Raw genomic sequence first — 20,898 nt, 5'->3', positions numbered from 1 at the left:
CGGGCCCATTCTGGAGGATCCTAATGGCACGAACTCCTTTTCCAGGACGTCAGGAACGGCGGAATGCGCCTAGTGAAGACTAAAGACGGAGACCACGCCGTTCAGATAAACGTCCGCTCAAAGAAAGGAGAAATGGAAGAACAAGGGGTGGGGGTGCAGTTTTGCTCTACCTTCAGCGCAGACGCCGGAGCAGCGATCATTGTCATCATCGTGACAACTATCCGCCTTACGTCCGCTGCGGGACATTAAATGGCATTTCGTCGTCGTCGCTTCGTGATAGCATTCATAGTAATGAGTGATTATCCTATGGCGCGGTTATAGAATAATATTCCTGCGCATAGAGAGCTCTCGCTGAGAGCGGCACGCTACTAATGATGATGATGATGAAGGCTGTTACCTATTAGTGACAATGGTTGGTGATGCTCAGCGCAAACATGTCTAACAGCGAAAACATGTCTAAGAGCGCGTCATTGCCGGTTAGACTTATATGATCATCAATTGTTCTCGGGAATTTTTTCCAATTAACAGCCTCACCCTGTTTGCTCTGCCACAAAGGAAGCCGTCAAAGCACAAAGCGAAATTGCAGTGTTGAAATTCAGAAGGTGGCGTAGTCGGTACGCGGAAGGGCACACCGATCATGACCACGGTAACGAAGCAGATACAATGAAATAAAGAAGCAAACTGACGGAGAAAAGAAACAGAGACATTGGCAAAGTGAGCCGACGCCTGTGGCACAATGAACAACAGCAGCGGTCAAGCGAAGAATAAGCCAGAAGAGAAAGAAAAAAAAAACAAAGCCGGCCCACGGCAGCATCTCGTCGCGTGTCGCCCTTTGTCACGCGCTGAAGCGAGCCGCTGCGGCCGCATCGTCCGTTCCTGGTTCGCGCCGGTGGAAGTGACCTTCATCCACGACTCGCTCCCGGTTGCTGGCCGCTCACCGCCGCGCCTCCTGACGTCGACGGTGCAGCCGTGACTGCCTCCCTCCCCGCACCATGCAGTCGGCCACCCAGCAGGTAACGCTCGGAGGAAGGCAGGCAGGCAGGAAGGCAGCGAGCCATGAGCGCCTGCCGCCAAAGCCGTTTCGGCACGCCGCCTCCACCGCACTAAAGTCGCCCGCCTAGTATGAACGCGGCAGGGTATTTCAGTGCGGTGTCGTGGCGCGGCTGCCACGATGTCGTGCCTGTGCGCAGGAAGCCCCCGTGGGTGCTTCAATACTCAGATAGGAGTACTGTTCCTCTCACTAAGGTTATTCAAGCAACGAGGATTACGACGATGAAGACAGAACATTTATTCACCGAGAACAAAAAGAATGACAATCGCCCATTGGCCGAAAAAATGTGTAATTTGTGTAACTGCAGTTAGATAGAGAGAGAGATAAAGTGGAAGAGGGAACGCAGGGATGTTAGCCAGAAGGGTGTTCCGGTTGGCTACACTACACTGGTGAAGAGGGATGATGGGATTGAAAAGGGAAAGAGAGAAGGGGCGTGGGACACAGTCACAATTTGTCCCTCAAGCCTGTTACTCAGGAAGTAAAACAGTGCCTTGTAGGCCTTGGGGGCAGCCGATTGGTGTAGCCACGGTCCTCGGATCTTATCCTCTGTAATGGGAAAATATCGAGGCGGTCCGGGCCATAACGCAGTGTACTTCTTTCGGTCGCGAAAGCAGGGCACTCACACAGGAGATGTGCAGTTGCCTCTTCACATCCATATCTTGCACAAGCAGGGTTGTCGGCCATCCCAATCGGGAACGTGTATTGTACTGCTTTTGTAAATGCAACACCGAGCCATAGACGGCAAAGCAATGTAGCTTCGCGGCGTGTTATGGTACGGGATAGACGAAGGTGCAGCCCAGGGTCCAGTGCCCTGAGCCGACCGCTGAAAAACTGGCCAGTGTTCTACGCAGAAAATGTGAGCGCCAGCGCCAACCTGCGTAGCTCACACGCTGCGTCAGATGATGATATATGGTGGTGTATGGGGTTCATCGCCCCAAAGCGACTCAGGCTATGGGGACGCCGCAGTGGAGGGCTCCGGATAATTTAGACCACCAGGAGTTCTTTAACGTGCACTGACATGGCAGAGTACACGGGCCTCCAGAATTTTACCTCCATTGAAATGCGACCGCCGCTGCCGGGATCAAACCCGCGTCTTTCGCGTCAGCAGCCCAGCGCCATAACCACTGAGCCACCGTGGTGACAGTCCTGAGGGAAGTGAAGCCTGGCTTGTAGACCCGGTGTTTGATTACTGGGTTAAAACATTCTGAGCACGTGGTAACGCTGGCATACCAGGATAGACATGTCATACATAGTGGGTAGGTCCGTTTATGGTACGTCGGGGCAGTGAGTGAATAAGCAGAGCGATTAGCAGCGTTTCCCGGCCAAATATAAACGATTCAGCAGGTTTAAATAGGGTGTGATGGCACGATTTCCCTTTGTGTCGTAGTAGTACGCAGGTATTTTTCGCGGCTGCTTTAATGTGGTAATGGAAGCGAGTCTGTTGTATTCCTGGCACGTATATAGTTGCACGAACAGTAGTGGGAACGACAGTCAGGGCGCTGTTACGGGCGTCAAAGACGTGGTTACCTGTACCATACCTGGCGTTGTTCCTCACGATTGTCTCGACAACTTCCAGCGTAGGAAGCTGACGAAAAATCTCCTTTTCCTAGTTTATATATAGAGGCATTAAAGTTCTCTCCTGTAAACAACGCATCTCATCGCTGGCCTTCTTCTAGGCACCTGCCAAAGTTCTCTCCTGTAAACAACGCATCTCATCGCTGGCCTTCTTCTAGGCACCTGCCGACAATGTGGAAACATAAGAAGGCTGGCAATGTCTCAGACCTTGACAATACACCGTGCAGCTTCCTGTATATGAAAGGAAACAAATTCTGAGCGTTCAATTAGTGATTACTTCGTTATTATGAGTGACAAGGACACTTCTTTCCGTATTATAGCTAGTTTTCCTCTTGTTGTACAATATCTAAAAGTCATTACCAACTTTAGTAAAAGAGTAACAAAAAAAAACTCGTTTTTTTGTATAAATTTCCTGTTTCCTTTCTTAGTGGTGGGACACGTGCAGACAATAAAGAGCGCACACAATAAATGAGAAGCGCGTTTATAATCTGAAGTCTTGAGTTCACGCCAGAACTTTTTGTGGCGACAATCTGTGCCCCCCTAAATTAATGCGCTTTTGGCTCACTTCTTAGCTGAAGTCAAACTTGTTGGCTAGTCACATGAGTACTCTGCTAATCTTCTGCTAGTTTCTGCTATACGCAACGAACCAACATTTGTATTTTATTTATAAACAAGGAGCTCGTTGAAGGTACTCTTTTTTCTCACGCTGCACGTTGAACCTATTCCGTGTGGGTACGAAACATGCTGAATTCTACATCTTTCGATGCTCGCCCAAATGTATTCCGCTCGTATAGTGTGGCGCCAATGACCTGATGCCCTTTGCGAAGCGCGTTGGTCGCGCATGTGCATGCGACCGTATCGCATGTGTCGCTTCTCAAGTCTCGCACGGAGTCGAGGCATGCCCTCCGGCACGGGTCTCGGAGGACTGCGTTGAGGGTCAGGATGACCTAGCTCAAGAGCCACGCATCTGCATGCAGCTTTGTCTGGCGCCGAGAAAAGGGTGCCGAATCCGTTGGACAAACGCCGCTTTCTTTTGTGGCCCGACGCACAAAGGGAAGTCCTATTCGCGGGCCGGCAGCGCCCTCGTCATGAGTCCTTCTTTGAAGGCAAGCATTGTTGTCGCTGTCGCTTGGTGTACGTACATAAAGAAATCCCGGGGGCACTGTTTGCAGCGGGGTCGCGGTATAAAGCGCATCTTAGAGGTCACGATGCGCATCGACATGTTTTTCCCTTTTTTTCCCCCTCTCGCGACATTCATTTTTGATGCGACGAATGGCCAGCCCTGCAATGCCGCAGTTGTGCTTCGAGACTAGATTGCATCAAACTGACATTTGCTTTCAACACCACGTGATGTGAATTTAAAATTGGCGCCGAACAGGGGTGCAGGAGATGTGAGCAGAGCAGTAGAAATGCTCCATTCGAAAGGCGGATGCTTGGGCACGTCGGTATTCTGTTACTATGCGCGTAGCGCGAAGGATATAAGGAACAAAACAACAGAAACCCACGCTACCGGCGCTAGTTTCCGGCTGATTTATTAACCAGTTAGAAGTTAGGGATCGGTTGTGCGGGTTTCTTTGGCTTCTCTCTTGGGTCCTTGGCGCTACACGTATGTTTGAAGTCGAAATATGTCCCGCTTTACCGCTGCCTGTAGCATACAAAAATAAGCGAGGCCTTAACCTTTACGACAGACAACTCTTAGTAAGTTTCACTAATGGAGATCATGATGAATACTTCTCAAAAACCGCGAGCTATGAAAGCAGTTCGGTTGAGACGAAGCTTGTTGTTCTGCCAGGCAAGTAACGGCCACGGTAATTTGGCCCTTTTTGAAATTTTTACTCCAACAACGGCATTAAAGTGCTTTTGGTGCATACTGGAACTGGTGAGTGCCTTTCATCCATTGCACATGACAAGCTGGGAACGCTTCGATAAATCAGATTTTCGAACTCTCTTTCTTTTGCGTCTGCTTCGGCATCAAAACTGAACCTTCGATGAATTACGGAAACGCTACTACTATGGGTCACCAGATGAGCACACTGAGCACACAAAACATGATGAACAAATTTCATGGTATAGTCCAATAGCTAACATTTCGACGTGAGGACTTGCATTTGTCCAGGTCCAGATGAAGGCAAGTCCCCTTGTAGAGGCTCCCCTTTCAAGCCTTGCTCATCTTGTTTTGTTACTAAGAATGTCACGTTCCTGCGTTCTCTCTGCCGCAGATGACTGTAGTTGCAGATGTACTCATGTACACAGGGCACCTCTAGCGATTCCAGCGCCGCCTCTAATTGTATAGACATGCATCGTTTGTGAAGGCACTTGTTTCTGACCACACAGGTAACATATATCATATAGACGCGAACTTTCAAAATTTTTACTTCCGGTAAGACATTGGCTCTTGCAGTATCGCTCGGCCGCAAGGCCCGCAAAAAAATATTGCAGGTTTAATGGGGTCGTCTTGTGAGCTAGTTGGTGATCCATTAGAAAGAAATTGCTTCGGTGCGGCAACAGAGAGGAGACAGAAAAGTAACACCGTACAGTGCACCACACAGAACTGCTGTTACTGAAGTCTGCGTCGACAGATACGTTTTTCCACTTGTTGCATTTTGGTGCCCTCGGAAAAGCCTATATCTGTCTTAATAAATATGTTCCACATCACTAAAAAAGTCCACATAGATGGGCAATGGATAGGACGGGCGCTGTGGAATTTGTTAAGAATGAACCAACTAGCCGAGCTGCTTATTCCAATGGACACATATCTTCCGACGCTGGCCTCAATAAAATAATCGCGAGAGGAGCTCTGTGCTTAGTTTCTTCTCTCTGTCGTCAGTGTTGCCGTGTCCGTGGCTCAGTGGTTAGGGCGCTTGGCTACTGGTCCGCAGTTCCCGGGTTCAAACCGGACCGCGGCTCCCGCGTTTCGATGGAGGGAAAACGCTAAGGCGCCCGTGTGCTGTGCGATGTCAGTGCACGTTAAAGATCCCCGAGTGGTCGAAATTATTATGGAGCCCTCCACTACGACGCTTCTTTCTGCCTTCTCTCAGTCCCTCCTTTATCCCTTCCCTTACGGCCCGATTCAGGTGTCGGCCGATATGTGAGACAGATACTGCGCCTTTTCCTTTCCCTCCAAAAAAAAAATCGATTTCCAATTCAAAAATGGGGGCTCTCTTACAAATATTGAGGCGGCGCCGCATGTCGTCTTCTCTTTAAACTGGTGCAGTTGCCCGCATTTTCAGCTATGACACTGGGTATTCATGTAGCTTAAGTACCTATAGGGATGCCGATTATCCGTAAAATTAAGTCGCCTGCTGATATCCTCACTACTGTGCTTTGCTTAATGATATTTCAGGTGGTCTAAATTGATCAGGAGCCCTGCATTTCAACGTTGAAAAATCAAACTCCATATACCACACAACATATCTCCTACTGCGTAATACGGAACGTGAACCGACAGAACCCTTGCTTGGGTACAATAAATCGCATTAAGCTCAATATGCACTCCTAATATGTGGTTTTAATATGGTTGATGAGTTCTTTTGGGCACGTTTCAATAACATTACAAGTGGACAACTCTCAGCTGTTTAGTGCTTGGGCAGAGAATTCACGGAAGATTTCAGTCGAGAAGTTTTAAAATGAATAAGCTTTAACGAAAGTTTGAGACCCACAGGGTTCACTATTAAGCGTTTTAACGTAATTAGTTAGCTTCAAAAAGAAAAAATAAAGCACAGGAAACTCTTTCCATACGACCACCTCTATCTAACCTGCAGTGTACCTGGCTTTAATTGGATGAGCGGGCAGACCAGCTATCTGTCATCCACCAGGCTTCCTGCATCATAATTCCTGGTATTTAACTTATAGTGATGTAATGTGGTTTTGCCCTCTTTCCCTAAGTCAAATGTGCGATACGTCAGCGATTAATTAAGGTAAAAACTGCTCATAACCTTGACTGCGCTTTGGTTTTTTCCCCCTATGTGCAGGGATCGCAGTTACAGTCCTTGAGGGTTGCCCAAAAGTACGTCAAGGTCGGCGTCATAGTGTACTTCGTCATCGTTCCTGTTGTTTCCAGCGTTGTCATTTCGCATGCCTGGGCCGTAAACAATGCGGACGTGTATTTCTTCCTGCCGTACATAAGGTAAACAAATGATTATGTTTTCCTTTTGGGGGTTATAGCGACTGCTTGCAGGCGCTGACTCAGCGTACACTAAACTGCCGGGTAATAAATCCGTAGGTGCTACTAGCTATTATATCTGTGTATACAAGTTCTCGATCTTATTCAAGATAGATTTGCGTCCGTGCATTAGAATCACTAGGTAACCGGCTCTTTTATTACGCACTGAATATAGAGTAGGATCTTTTACTGAGCAATATTGAGCTTTAATCCCAGGTTTCATGCAATGCTCAGCAAGTAACTAAATTGGTTGCTATTTTTTTACCTATAATCAGTGCCATTACTTTGTCAAGCTGTTAAGATTGGTGACGCTGGGGTAATACACAAAAAAGGCGTTCATCTTGCAGATACATTTAACTTCTAGAGAGCTTTCTTCCAAAATGCGCATTTCTCTACCAAGGCTGCAGTTGAAGTTTCTCTTGTCGTACACTCTTGTTTTTAGCAGAAATTAGAGCAGTTGGAGTGAAAATTGCTTTTTTCTTCTTAGTAGTGTGCAGTGGTTACAGGAACCGTGGGATAATCGGTCTACAAAGTTTTTTTTGAGCAGCTACGCCTGATACTGCACGCCAGGTATTCACCCAGCACTCTAGAAGCAAGATTTCCACCCGGTGATCATTTCTGGTTAGGATTTAGCATAATCCAAGACAAAATTCAGAGTTCACATGTGAGACCTTATTTTTTTCCTCTTTATTGCTCATCACAACGAAGAGAAAATTGAGAAATTTCCTTAAGCCCTGATGAAGGCATTGCGAGTATATGTAGTTCCCTACCGGCATGAGCTGGCATTTCTGTGGATATTCGCGCATGTTCTACTAGTTAATGTAAGATGCTTCATATGTGAAATGGCCTGAATCGGGGTCCATTGAACGCTGGTCTTGTATAAGCTATAGTAATAACTACCGATCATCATATATTTGACCACATTGGCTGGACTTGTTCAGTCCGCAGTCTAGAAGCTTTGTCTCGGAAACTAGAATTTCTATATTGATTCAGGTGGGTAGTGTTCGCAGAATCAGGATGAAAAGATTGCAGTGCCCCGCCATTCAGCTGCTGGCGGACTTTTTTAGCGTCTCGCCGATTGTTCCGAGTTCCGGCCGAGATTTACGATCTCCTCAGCGAATAAATGACGTCGCTGTACAAAGGGCAAGCCATAATGTCTTTTTTTCCTGGAAGCCCGGCCGCTTCTAGAGTAGCCGTCGTTGCCGCATTCGCATCGAACATGGCGCAATCCTTAACCGAGCACCCCGGGAATGTAGTGGTCGAGAGTCCGCAGCAAATTCATGCGCATGCTCACCTCGCGGAAAGGGGCGGAATGGCAAACTACCGCAATGAAAGAGAAGGAAAATCACATCTATCTCGCGCTCCTTTGATTCATGCCAGAGCTGATCGTCGCTACAAAAGCGCGCACACGCACTAGCGACAACTAGACAAGCACACACGCACGCACACAAAGGCTTCAGATGCGGCACGTTCCTGCCATGTCTGTGTGGGTGCGTGCTCCCGTGCATGCGTGTGCGTGCGTGTGTGTGCGGCGCGTTCTTGCGTTCCTGCGCGTTCCTGCTCCCGTGTGTGCGTGTGCGTGCGTGCGTGTGCGCGCGAGCGTTTATGACGACACACAAAGGCTGCAGCATCCTGCGTATTGCAATCATGCGTGTACGGGCAGTGCAGAGTGCAGGCTTTCACACACACAGACTTGGCGGTAATCCCCAGCCAAGCGCAGCCCTTGAACATGGGCATGTTCATGAGCAGTGCCAGCGTAACGACCACCCTGTCACCCAGCATTTCGCTTGCCGTAAAAAGCCTCACTTAGTGGCAAGATGGGATGGAGGAGGAGCGGTGGTGGCGGCGTTGAGCCACGCATGCACGGGCTCGTAAAAACTCATCCTTGCAAGGCCAGCGTTGCGTCAGGGCGGCGAGCAAGAGCACGAACGCTCAGGAAGGGCTTTCTCCAAGGCCAGGCGCGTTCCATTGCGTCAACGCGTTGAGGCTTCGCTATGCAGAGGCTGCGAATGGATATGCACGTGCCTCTGAGATGAGAAGGGGGGGGGGGGGGGGGGGGGCTTGATATGCGAGCTTCTCCGCGTTGTGCTTCGCTACTGAGACGGAATTTTGATGCTTCGATTTCACGCAGAGTATATGCACAGCACCTACTGAGGGTACAGACTTCTGCTGCCGAGACAGTGGCTGGAATGGTAAATGCCACTGGAGGAAATGAATATTTGGCGGGAGCCGTTCCTCCCGGTAATTGCATCGGTTTAAGCGAAGTGAGGACGCGATTTGTTCATTGGGACTGGCGTAATTTTGCCAACATGGTTAGAAGGAAGACTTTTTTTTTTTGCATATGCTTTCCGTATGCATTGACAATGTGGTCCTTCATGGCCGCTAAGAGGGTTAGCTAGTAATCAAATCATTCGAATTTAATACCGTCATGGTGGTTGTGAATATTTGTCCAAATATTTGTGAGGTTGGAGTAGATTCATTATTTTTCTAGCGGTCCGGTACGCCTGCGAGGTTCTTATTTGAAAGGTTTACACTGTGGAAAACTAAAGCTGGCTCGCCTTCACGGGCAAGTAAACTTTCGGAGGAAATGTTCATTTAAATGTTCATTATGATCATTTTTAAATTCGTGCACATTCCAAATGAGTTCGGAAAAACCTGCCTGACCGTGTGCACAAAATTCCAGAACGTTTTTATTGTGTGTTCGCAGTGACTCTGGAGGCGATCCACCACAAAGCGCGATATTCGGGCTTGGTCTGACCACGGCGTCGATTGCGGGTACGCTACTCAGGGATTTTCAGATAACTGCATGCTGGGTTTGAATACATGCTGACGATGAATGAATGAGAATTAAATATGAGAAATATGACGACTATGATGCTTGTATGGAACCCTGATGCTTGGCAACCACTGGTGTGGCACTGATTGAGCAGTATTCTTGTGTTTATGAGAAGTAGGCGTTTTTGTTTAGTAATGGGAGCTAATTTTGTGAGCGCATGCTCCCATTATCTACGCAGTCACAATGGCCAGCGGTGCTATACATATGGTCAAAGTGTCAGTTATTTTCGTAGTGCTATTACGCATATGAAACTTGATACACGCCAACGCTTGACGCAATGAGCAGCGTGTTTGAATTACGTGGCATGTATGTATATATATATATATATATATATATATATATATATATATATATATATATATATATATATATATATATATATATATATATATATATATATATATATATATATATATATATATATATATGCGAGGAGGCGAACTGTCATGTGCTATTTTGGGTAGTTAATATCGCACGGTATCAAGCCTAAACTATAAAGGAAACAATTGAAGTAATTTTATATGCTACAGGAAACGTTACCGGGACTATCATGGCATAAATAATTGAAATACACCTCGTTATTATATAACTTATGAAAAGAAGCCTTAATAATATATTGCAAGGTACACTGAAGTTCTTGAACGTAGAGATATGTAGACTTTCTTTCAATTTTTCTCCGGTCGGTATTTGGTAGCTGGTGTCGAGAACCAGAATATGCACACCAGAGAAACAGTGAGCAAACGTATTTGTCTTCTTTGCCATGAGCAGTCGTTTTATGATGCCTAATGTGCTTCATTACGTAGAGCTCATTGCTTTTCTTTTACTGGCTGCTGATTCTTCCTGCAGCCATAATCACCTTTGCCCTGAGGTACATCACCGTTATGGACATCTCCAAAGCAAGGAACAGGTCGCAGTACATCTACATGCTGAACTACTTAAACTTCCTTGCCGGCATTGGTATTTTCTTCGGTCTGCTCATTGTCGCCATGAACCCAACGGGACACCTGCGCAGGGATGGCACCTGGGTACGAACGAGAGAGGCAGTATTCGTGACGCGAAATTGAATAAATATAATAATTAACTCCTTCACCACATTCGGACTAGCAGAAATACTAGAGGGCGAAGCCGCAAACAGCAAAGAACGAATGAAAAAAAAGTTATTTACAACGAATAACATAAAACAGTCCATATGACGTTTAATAGTATGTCACAATACTTATGGATGCATTAAATTTTTTATCATGCACATTGTGGTGAGAGAGGCGGTAGCCTTAGAAGACCACGTACAAGATTCTCGGACAAGAATTTTGAATATTTGAAAATTGTAAGATATTCTGGTCCATTGCTATGTTGTGTAACAAAATCCCTCTTAACGTGTTTCCATCGATCGTATCGATCAGTTAAAACTGCCATAAGAAGCCATTAGGGAAAACTTTTGACGGTAGCAAAAGCGTTAAAATTAAAAATAAAGCAAGACTGCTGTCGGGTAGTCTGAGGATATATTGTTATAGTGAAATCTTAGATTACATAAAAAATTGCGTTCATAAACTGTTTCGCACTCGAAAATGCCTTTGTTCAGAATTGTTGGGTATGATATCATTTTGTAGATCCCTCGTCTAGGCCAATACCTGAAGGACTCAAATTAACGGCGGCCCGCATATTACTTTACGCCACTGTTTGCTTCGTCGTGACAGCCATTTTGACAGCTGTCGATTGGGGTGGAGAAAAAAAGGCCGTAATATGATACCATAGTCGAAAAAGCGCTTACACTGCGATTAAATTTAGCTATGAGCCATCCTGCCGTAAAGGTTGTCGACGTGGATGTGAAGTGTACATTAGCCTTTACTATTACCTCAGCGCCCGTTTGGAGAAACGACACTGTCGTTTATGAAAAAGTATCTTAATTTCCAACGCATAGCTTCGACAATTATGTCCACCTAAAAAGAAACGACACTGTCATTTATGAAAAAGTATCTTTATTGCCAACACATAGCTTCGACAATTATGTCCGCATAAAATGCCATTATTGGAAACAACACGTCGTGTCCACAGCTCAGCCCCATCTTCTACCCGCACGTGTTGGGCGCCTCGGTTCTGTTCGTGTCCGGGCTGAGCTACATGCTGGTCAACTCGCTGCTTACCCTCTGCCTGGTCGACCAGTACCACAACCACGCCGTGTTCAAGACCCGGGCGGCGATATTCTTCTTCGACCTGCTCTCTTGCGCAGTCAGTATCCTTCGTCGGGCAGTGATCCGGAGTTCCCGTGTTCGAACCCGACCGCGGCGGCAGCGTTTTTATGGAGGCAAAACGCTAAGGCGCCCCTATGATGTGCGATGTTAGTGCACGTTAAAAATCCCCAGGTGGTCGAAATTATTCCGGAGCCTTCCGCTACGGCACCTCTTTCTTCCTTTCTTCTTTCACTCCCTCCTTTATCTCTTCCCTTACGGCGCGGCTCAGGTGTTCAACGATATATGAGACAGATACTGCGCCATTTCCTTTCCCCCAAAACCAATTAATATTATTATTATTCTTTACTATAACAGCAGGGCACGTGGCTCTCAAGTTTACTTCCTGAGCGACTATTTGGGGCGTGCAAGTTGCATGTTTTGCGTCATTCGAGTTCAAATGACTTGCACCAGAAACGGCGTCTTGACATGCTCTTTGCTTTTCCCCCTGGGCATTAGGAGACAGCTAGAGAATGTTAGTTACCTGACTGGAGAGGGAGTTTCTTTGTCGAAACCGATGCTGCACTAATGGAGATAATTTGATTGGTCATTCAGATAAGCATCGTCATTGCCTCAAGAGTAGCCACAACATAGCTATATAGCCGGGATTAGCGACTCGCACTGTAGGCGACAAAAATATGACTTGATTTTAAGGAACACAGCTGTGGCGTTCTTGAAATGAAATGCCGCCTTCGGTGCCTGCAGCGTCAAGAAACATGTTAAATTTATCAAAGCTTCCCTACTTCACTCATTCTCTCCTACTAATGTTGTGTGTACTATGACGTCATAATATCACATTTACTGTGCGAAACCAAGCCCAACGAGTTTACTGCCTTGCTTCACCTGGTGCACATGGTCTACCCGGTGGTAACTTATTCAAAGCCGTTATCTAATAATAATAGTTGGTTTTTGGGGAAAAGAAATGGCGCAGTATCTGTCTCATATATCGCTGGACACCTGAACTGCGCCGTAAAGGAAGGGATAAGGGAGGGAGTGAAAGAAGAAAGGAAGGAAGAGGTGCCGTAGTGGAGGGCTCCGGAATAATTTCGACCACCTGGGGATCTTCAACGTGCACTGACATCGCACGTTAAAGATCCCCAGGTGGTCGAAATTATTCCCGAGCCCTCCACAGAAAAGCGAAGAGCGCAATCTTGCTTAGGAAAGTCAACACAGCAAGCACCTACCGGTGGAGTCTCCAGACATAGCAAAGGCGACTATTATAAAATGTTTCCTTGTGTTTTATTACTTGAGCGTGCACCTTAATTTTTCAGCACTGCATACACATTTTAAAGGGTCGCCGACAGAGTCTTTTGTAAACTGATTTCAGCGTGTTACTAGTAACGCAGCCTTGAGGGCACACATGATGAACTTACGTGACGCGTTTAACTTGACGCAACTACCTTTAGCCGCTGCCAAATACCCGGAGGATTTTCTGTCCATGAAGCCGCATCCCAGCAGCCCCAGAGAGGTGAGACATACTATGGTTTGCTTCACCGCATATGGTCTATGAATATCACCTCAATTTAGCCTTTGTGAAAAAAAAAAAAAGATATTGTCGCTGCGATTTGCATTACTCACCTGCATCGTGCTTCTGCACCAGTTTTTGAGGGGATTAACATGATCCCTTACGGGCCGATTAGTATCACTGAGCAACCAAAGAAAGGCGGCGTCAAGATACCGTCGGTGTATTTATAAAATAATGCCTAACTTCGCATCTATAATCAATTAGTAAATTACGCCTCACCTGAAGTTAGAGCTTATGAAGAATGAAGAATACATTTATTGACATGAAATGACTAAAAAATGTAGACCAATTCAAAGAATCGAGGAACGCTGTTCGGACTTAATTGGGTCGACGCAAGGAACGCCTCTTTATTGGAATGTAGCAAGGCGCACTGATGAAATTGAGCTGACTTTTTCTTCGAGGTTTGTTTCATTGCTAAATTTTCACTCGAATCTATGACCTCCCCCCTAAAAAATGAACTCTCGCCATTGAGTTGTCTAATATGAGAACGCTGCAGTTATGTAAAAAAAAAAAAAAACTGGTGCTGTATCGATGTGTTCTCGCCAAAGCCATAAAAGAACCTCAAGCTTCGAGACGTTTTTGAAGAGCTGGCCATGATTATGCCACAGCCGCGGGCTGCATCGTGCGATTAGCTAAGGACCTGATGGGAACATTTTATAGCAGCCAGACAAATATTCAGCATCACTGCACTAATGTGAAGCAGTGAAAGCCTACCGCCAAAAACACGAAAATATTTCATTCACTGGTCAGCTATCGCATCCAGTGTCACAAGCTATGGTGGCCGAAGGAGGGCTTGCTTTCCGCACTTCAATATTTTTGCACTGGGGCAGCTGCAACTTCGCTCACATTGGCAAGAAAAACTCGCAAACATCGATGTTGAAATTTATTTTAGCCGATTTCGCTTCTCTAAGCTAAGAGGGGATTATAATTTCCGTGACGCTAAGCTATCGGGCAATTTTGAGAACAATTCACTTGATGAGCGTTAAATGTTCTGCTTCAAGGTGGTATAGGTCAATGCAGAAACTAGGAGAATACACACCAATGCACTATATGCGTGCCGCGTTGTGGTTGGTGAAAACGCAGCTGATCGCTTTGGTTTAGGGTATGAGCGCAGCTCATGGTCCCGGCCTGCGTGCCCTAGACCGGATCCTCCCGGGTGTACAGCCGCGCTCTCATGGTGCCGGAGTGCACGTCAAGTCGTTGCGAAGCACCCGAGGACGACTTCGACTCACGCGCGCTTGTCGGCGACACACGCGTCAATGTTTTCGCTCTTGACACGTTTCCGGGCATCGCCGACATGTTGTTGGGGGTCGAAGATGGAGTCGAGGGTGCGGCGGACAAGAAGTCTCGGGAAGCACTCTGTGGCATCAAAGACGAGAAACACTCTTCGTACGCTTCGCAGCGACCTACTGTGCGGGGCGTGCTGGAACGCAGCCTTGCGGGGTACAAGACACGGGGCGAGGGTAACCTGAAGGAAGTGCTTGCTAGGCACCGCATTCGTTATTGTTGTTTGAATAGGTATGCTGCCACGGTAACCTAACCAGCTACCTGTCGGTCATGCGCTTGATCCAGTGTTGTTTAGCAGCTCGCGTGGAGACGGAAGCGAGTTTAAACATAACAAAAGCCGTCTTAAGACCACTCTGCGTTTTTGCGAAATACACTTTATAACGAAGTATTATTTAACGACTTCGTTATAACGAGGGTGTATTGAACACCAATTTTGTGCAATATATGCCTGTAAGTAGTCAACACATGAGTATGGCATGTGGATGGGATTATGTGTACACATTGGGAAGCATTGCCATTATTGCGGTTGCTCCTTTGGATGAGGTTAGATGAGCCAGGAATAGCTACAAGAAAATTAAAACCCGAACCATCTAGTAGAACCTTTGCTCTTGTGACCAGCCTCCTTGAGTGTGGTTCAACTTTTCTGCTTTTCTTGGTGTCTTTATGTAGTCTGGTTCATTGTTTTGTGTGTGTGCATGGTACACACCCTTACCTACTCTGACGAAAAAGAAGAAATCATAAATTTAAAACCGGGTAGTAGGCCTTGACGTTTTCAACGAGATAGAATACAAGTTACATTGCGCCACAGTACGTAGCCCTAAGCGCAGGGAATTGCATTTGCTGTATAGAAATTAGTTTCCCTGGGGAGAACTTTTTCCATTAAGGCGCAGATTATAAAGGGTAGCGATGTTCCTATTTAATGGTCATTGAATATGCTCTTGATGCTCGAAGCCTCGGTTCTGCAGCAGCACTCTGGAAGAGAGAGGCAGTACCAATCCTTCACTCAGGGACCTAGGTAAACGTAATTTCTTTTCCTCGCATGAACTTGCAAGATGTACAGAGCTGACAGAAAGCTTTGCGTAGAAGCAAGAAAGGACGTGTGAGAAGGTACCTTTTTTAAACGCTATGCGCTAAGGGCAATGCAAATCAGAGACGCAAGCATGGAAAGGTAATAAATATTCAAGGAAAAGAGGCGACAATCACTCTCAAGCAGCGCAAATCATAGAATTGAAAAGTACTCTTGCACGCCCTGATTGGAACACGTTCGCCACGGCATAGAATAGTTTTTGCAGAGCGTAAACGCATCGCAGTATCCGTGTACCCGCTGCGCATGGGGAAGGTAGTCGTGCGTCCCCATCTGACTATTGCGCATGCACAGAAGGTCCGGTATAAACCCACGAAATCCGCGCGTTAGGAACACACGGCTCGAGTCCAGGAGTGGTCAGGCGTCGGATCCGCGAAAGATGCCATGGGGCGCCGCGGTGGATCAGTGGTTATGGTGTTCTGCTTCTGACCAAAAAAAGATCCGGATTCGATCCCTACCCTGGCGGTCCAGTTTCGATGGAGGCGAAATGCTACAGACATGTCAAATTACCCCATCAGTGCATGTTAAAGTACCCAAGGTGGCAAAAATTATTCCGGAGCCCTCCACTACGGCCTCCTAATAGCTTGAGTCGTTTCGGGACGTTAACCCAATAAACCGACGATGCGGCTCCGCTACTGCAGTCGTCCACAAAGCTGTATAGAGTGCTGAAACGGCGCCCCGGTGAGTACACTTGCGTCATTTACGAGTGGCATGCGCTTTTCAAATCATCGAGTTTAACTTCTATTGTCTTTAAAAGCTGTATAAGCCCGGCCAGGCAGCATCGAGAGTCATCCGTGCGCAACAGAGCACGTCGTTTGAGTACTCTAGGCAGATGCGTGAACAACGGTACACCTGCGTTATGCTGACACACTCTGTTGCACCTACATCTTCGAAAGATTTGAGTTGGACGGCTAGTTAGCTAGTCATTATTTTCGAAGGAATGGGTATGGGTCCCCCACAATATTCGGCACGGTTGCACAAAAAGTACAGCCTACCGCTGCATTTGCTCTACCGAACCCCATCCTACACTGTGGTGCCGGGATTGTTTCTGATGCGTTATAAGAGGCGAGGGGATTGTTTTCAGCCAGTTGTTGTACATGATAGTCTGGCTATATTGATGTTCTCTCTAATTTTTTGCCACTGATGCTTCGGCTACAGCTTGCGCCGGCAAATAACAAGCTGAAATACTAAAGCATTTCACATAGAAGAATAGTTGGTGGATGGTTCACGCCTGCCACTTCGGGTACCCTCAATACAACGTCCAAAGCGCCAAGCTGAAGCTACCGCTCTACCACGCAAGCAGCTATGCTAATTAGCCTGTTAATTTTCTGATGTCAGCTGGGGTTTCAACTTCAGTACCACCAAACTTTGAGATAATATACTGCATTTGGTTTACTGCGGTTCAGAGGAGCCAGCAGTTCGTGAAAAAGGCTTCCTAGAAAAGTATCTTTGTAGTAATCATTCCTTCCTCCTTTTGCTTGAGGTTCGGCGAAAGGGGTGAATTTTTTTTTCGAACACAGTGTATTTGACTTAGCGGTAATGACTGATGCCTTCGGGTCACATGACGTCTGCCTACATTCCGAATTGTCTTCTCCACACTGTGCTTCATCTAAGTTTTGTTTTAAGTCTTCACAACGGTAGAATTACTGTTCTGCCGAATTATCCCTCTATTGTGACCTAAGACGGGCGTATAAGTTTTTGGCGTTTGTCCGCATGGAAAGCGCAACCTAACGGCTCTGAGCTGATTCTGATCCTGCAATGAATGCAGAGATATAACAGAAGGAAAACTATGTCGGTTCCCTCCTTTCTTATGCGGTAATAGACATGCAGCAATGCGCTGCTCTTTTTAAGTCGCTGCTGTGTTCATCTCTCTGTGTTGCCTGTCCGCGCAGTATCCCGAGGGCACAATGATCTCCATCATTGCCGAGTGGTTCATGCTGGCGGCGTTCATGGGTTACTTCTACACGATGAAATCTGAGCTGGACGCCATGGTAGTCGTCATCGGCATCCAGAAGCGTCGCTCTACGCTCGCCGCAGAAGACTCCGAAGTAATCTCGCAGCCACCGCCACTTCCATCGGAAAACGTCCCAGGGAAACGCATCATCCTCCAGCAGCCATCCGCCATCCATTCCCAGCCACATCCAACAAATGGCGCGGTTGCTGTCAAGGGTGGTACGGAATCTCTTTCTCCGCTCGCAAACGCACCCGATCCCCAGCCGGTGTTTACCACGGGTTCCTCCAGACTACTGCCAGAACTTTCGACGCAGAAGGCGAGGGACCATGGAGGTGGTGCCGGGCCCTCAAGTGTTCCCGCTTCTGCCAAATCGTCTGGGTTAGATCCAGACCTAACCCTAGGAACCACCACCGAGAGAAAGACTGCCATCAAACACTCCTCCAGTCTTGCAACTGCGTCCACCACCACCAGTGGAGGAACTACAGCCGGCCTTTCCAGGAGCAAGCCTGGAAGTCTTAAGCTGCCTGACGTGCCGTCGCCGGCAGTGAGTAGCGGCTGCTTGCGACGGGGAGGCTCGCCCTCGGGAGCTTCTACACCTCTTAAGAGAGGCTCGCCCGGCCGATATGTGCGGCCGAAGAGTTGGACGGCGGAAGAATTGGCCCATTCGAAGGTGGTTGGAGGAAAGCCTTCGCGGGCTTTGTGTCGGACCATGAGCGGCCGGTCTACGTCGCAGGGGCGGTCGATATCCCCGTCTCATTCACGGGACATCGCACAGTAATCAGCGGTTGTCTTCATGACTGCCACGAGAGGCGTCATTCAACCACCGCTTTTCTTAGTGTACGTGGTGACGTGATTGTGCCGAGAAAAAAATTGCGAGAAGCGATAAGAAATATGTTGATTGCGCGATAAATGCATTCTTTTCTCCGGTGTAATAATGCCGAACTTACCGAGTAGCACGTAGAAACAGCGGTATGTGGAAACGGTTGTGTACGGCCGCGAAACGTTCCCGGGCGTGGTGTCTTCAATAAATCGCAGATATTGCTGTCGCAACCCTGTTTTTTCCAAAACTTCGTCGGTTGCGTGAGTGAGAAGCCCCAAAGCCGGATAGATATACCTCTACGGTCAAGGAAAATGCGAAAACTTTCCTCATGCACCACGCCCTGTGCTATGTTTATCGATGTTGATTGCGATAGATTCGCTACGGAATGCGCCAAAGGGACGTCTACTGCGGTGTTCCGCGTAATGCAGCACCCTCCTTTACGAACAGGCTGTGCAGTCTTGTAGTCGAAGCAGTGGTAATGCGGAGCTCTGTACGAGACACTTCGAGCTCAAGTACGGCTTCAGGCCATTGTTTTGTAGCCTCAGTCAAATGCACTGCATGCTGCAAAACAAAGCATTTGCGTTTCTTTTTAGTTATTTTGGTTTACCGCCATTCTGATGCGCCATTGTACCCTGTTACGCTCTATTTAGTAATGTTGACTTGGGGCTGCAAAGTACCTCCGGCTTGCGCGATGCCGTATGAGTGCCTTTAAAGAACGCCGATTAGGTGTTAGGTGTACTGTTTGCCATTAAAGGCGAAAGTAAAATTTCAGTTTCTTATTTGAAAGGGACGCATAAGCAAGACATCACACACCCAAGGTGCTGCAGTTATAAAACAAAGTGCGGTTATTAATTACTAAAAGCTTGACAGATAGATTGCTATGCAACAAAACATGGCACCGATTGAATTTGTCCTCGTGCTCCTGTACTGCTTGCATGAGTTCTTCATAGCCAGTGCGTTACTTGAAATTGGCCGCCGCGGTGGATCAGTGGTTATGGTGCTCTGCTGCTGACCCGAAAGACGCGGGTTCCATCCCGGCCGCGGTGGTGGCATTTCGATGGAGGCGAGATGTTAGAGGCTCGTGTTCTGCTCGATGTCAGTGCACGTTAAAGAACCCCAGGTAGCCGAAATTCTCAGGAGCCCTCCATTACGGCGTCCTTCATAGCCCGAGTCGCTTTGGGACGTTAAACCCCATAAACCATAAACCATTATTTGATATCTAAGGTAGCAAAGCAGCTTGAGAGAGGATGCTAGCGTTACATATAGCAACCTAAAATATGCAAACTGTGCTCCGGCCTTGCATATGAAGCTATTGTGTGTTAAATAATTGCACGCGGGAACTATCTGGAGCGTGTGAGAACTGGGAAAGGAAGACCAAGAGAACCTACAAAATGAAAGATGCGTCAACGAACTGTCACGAGACTACTGAACCTTATCCGCTAACCAGTACTGTTGTATTCGAATAAACTTCCAGGATAATTGCACTTATGGGCAACTCTGACTGTCTTTTACTGGTTAGGACAGTTTGAGAGAACAGAAAATGCAGTATAGTTTACAACTAAACAAAGTGACAGTGCAAGACACACATGTGCGTAATTACCAACCATATCATGTACAGACACTAGCGTCTCAACTTGGAACCTCTGCGCGCCTCTGGACCCACCATCCTTGGACAAAAAAAATTAAATATTAGAAAATTGCAAAGTACTGTTATAGAAATATTGAAGGCAACGCATTCTTCCAATGCGTTGCAAAATCAAATTTTCCATCGATCGCATCGAGCAGTTAATGGTTTATAGGTTTATGGGGGATTTAACATCCCAAAGAGACTCTGGCTATGAGGGACGCCGTAGTGAAGGGCTCCGGAAATTTCGACCACTTGGGGTTCTTTTACGTGCAATGACATCGCACAGCACACGGGCCTCTAGAATTTCGCCTCCATCGAAATTCGACCGCCGCAGCCGGGATCGAACCCGCGTCTTTCGGGCCGGCAGCCGAGCGCCATAACCACTCAGCCACCGCAGCGGCTGCATCGAGTAGTTAAGACTGTCATAGAAAACCAATGGCGTCTGCTTTTGACGATAGAAAAACGTTAATTGCAAATAAATGCAAACCTGCCGACGGGAGATCTGCGGATATATTGCTTGCTGCAGTGAAATCGTACAATATATGAAAAAAAATGCGTTCGTAAACTCTCTTCCGTTCAAAAATGCCTTTGTCCAGAATTGTTGGTTATGAGCAACGCGGAAATGAACCTAAATGCGATCCCACACCTTCAGGAGTGTGCGAATATATGAAAAGGTGTAAACTTTCGTAGTAATTATCGCTTAAAAAAGGAACAACGGGACTATTAGCAGCTCAGAAAATGAACCCATGAAC

General features: G+C 47.0%; 1 protein-coding gene across 1 annotated transcript; it reads left to right on the top strand.

Moving 5' to 3' along the window:
• The first annotated feature begins 848 nt into the window (after positions 1 to 848).
• Positions 849 to 18,702, top strand: LOC144130356 (uncharacterized). The gene is made up of 7 exons (XM_077664286.1): positions 849 to 1,013; positions 6,598 to 6,752; positions 9,496 to 9,563; positions 10,471 to 10,649; positions 11,677 to 11,854; positions 13,256 to 13,317; positions 17,638 to 18,702. Exons 1-7 carry the CDS (start codon positions 993 to 995, stop codon positions 18,475 to 18,477), a joined length of 1,503 nt encoding a protein of 500 aa, XP_077520412.1. The 5' UTR covers positions 849 to 992; the 3' UTR covers positions 18,478 to 18,702.
• The last annotated feature ends 2,196 nt before the right edge of the window (positions 18,703 to 20,898 follow it).

Source organism: Amblyomma americanum, chromosome 4 (genome assembly GCF_052857255.1).
Source record: "Amblyomma americanum isolate KBUSLIRL-KWMA chromosome 4, ASM5285725v1, whole genome shotgun sequence".
Classification (NCBI taxonomy): domain Eukaryota; kingdom Metazoa; phylum Arthropoda; class Arachnida; order Ixodida; family Ixodidae; genus Amblyomma; species Amblyomma americanum.
This window is presented reverse-complemented; position numbering and strand designations above follow the sequence as displayed.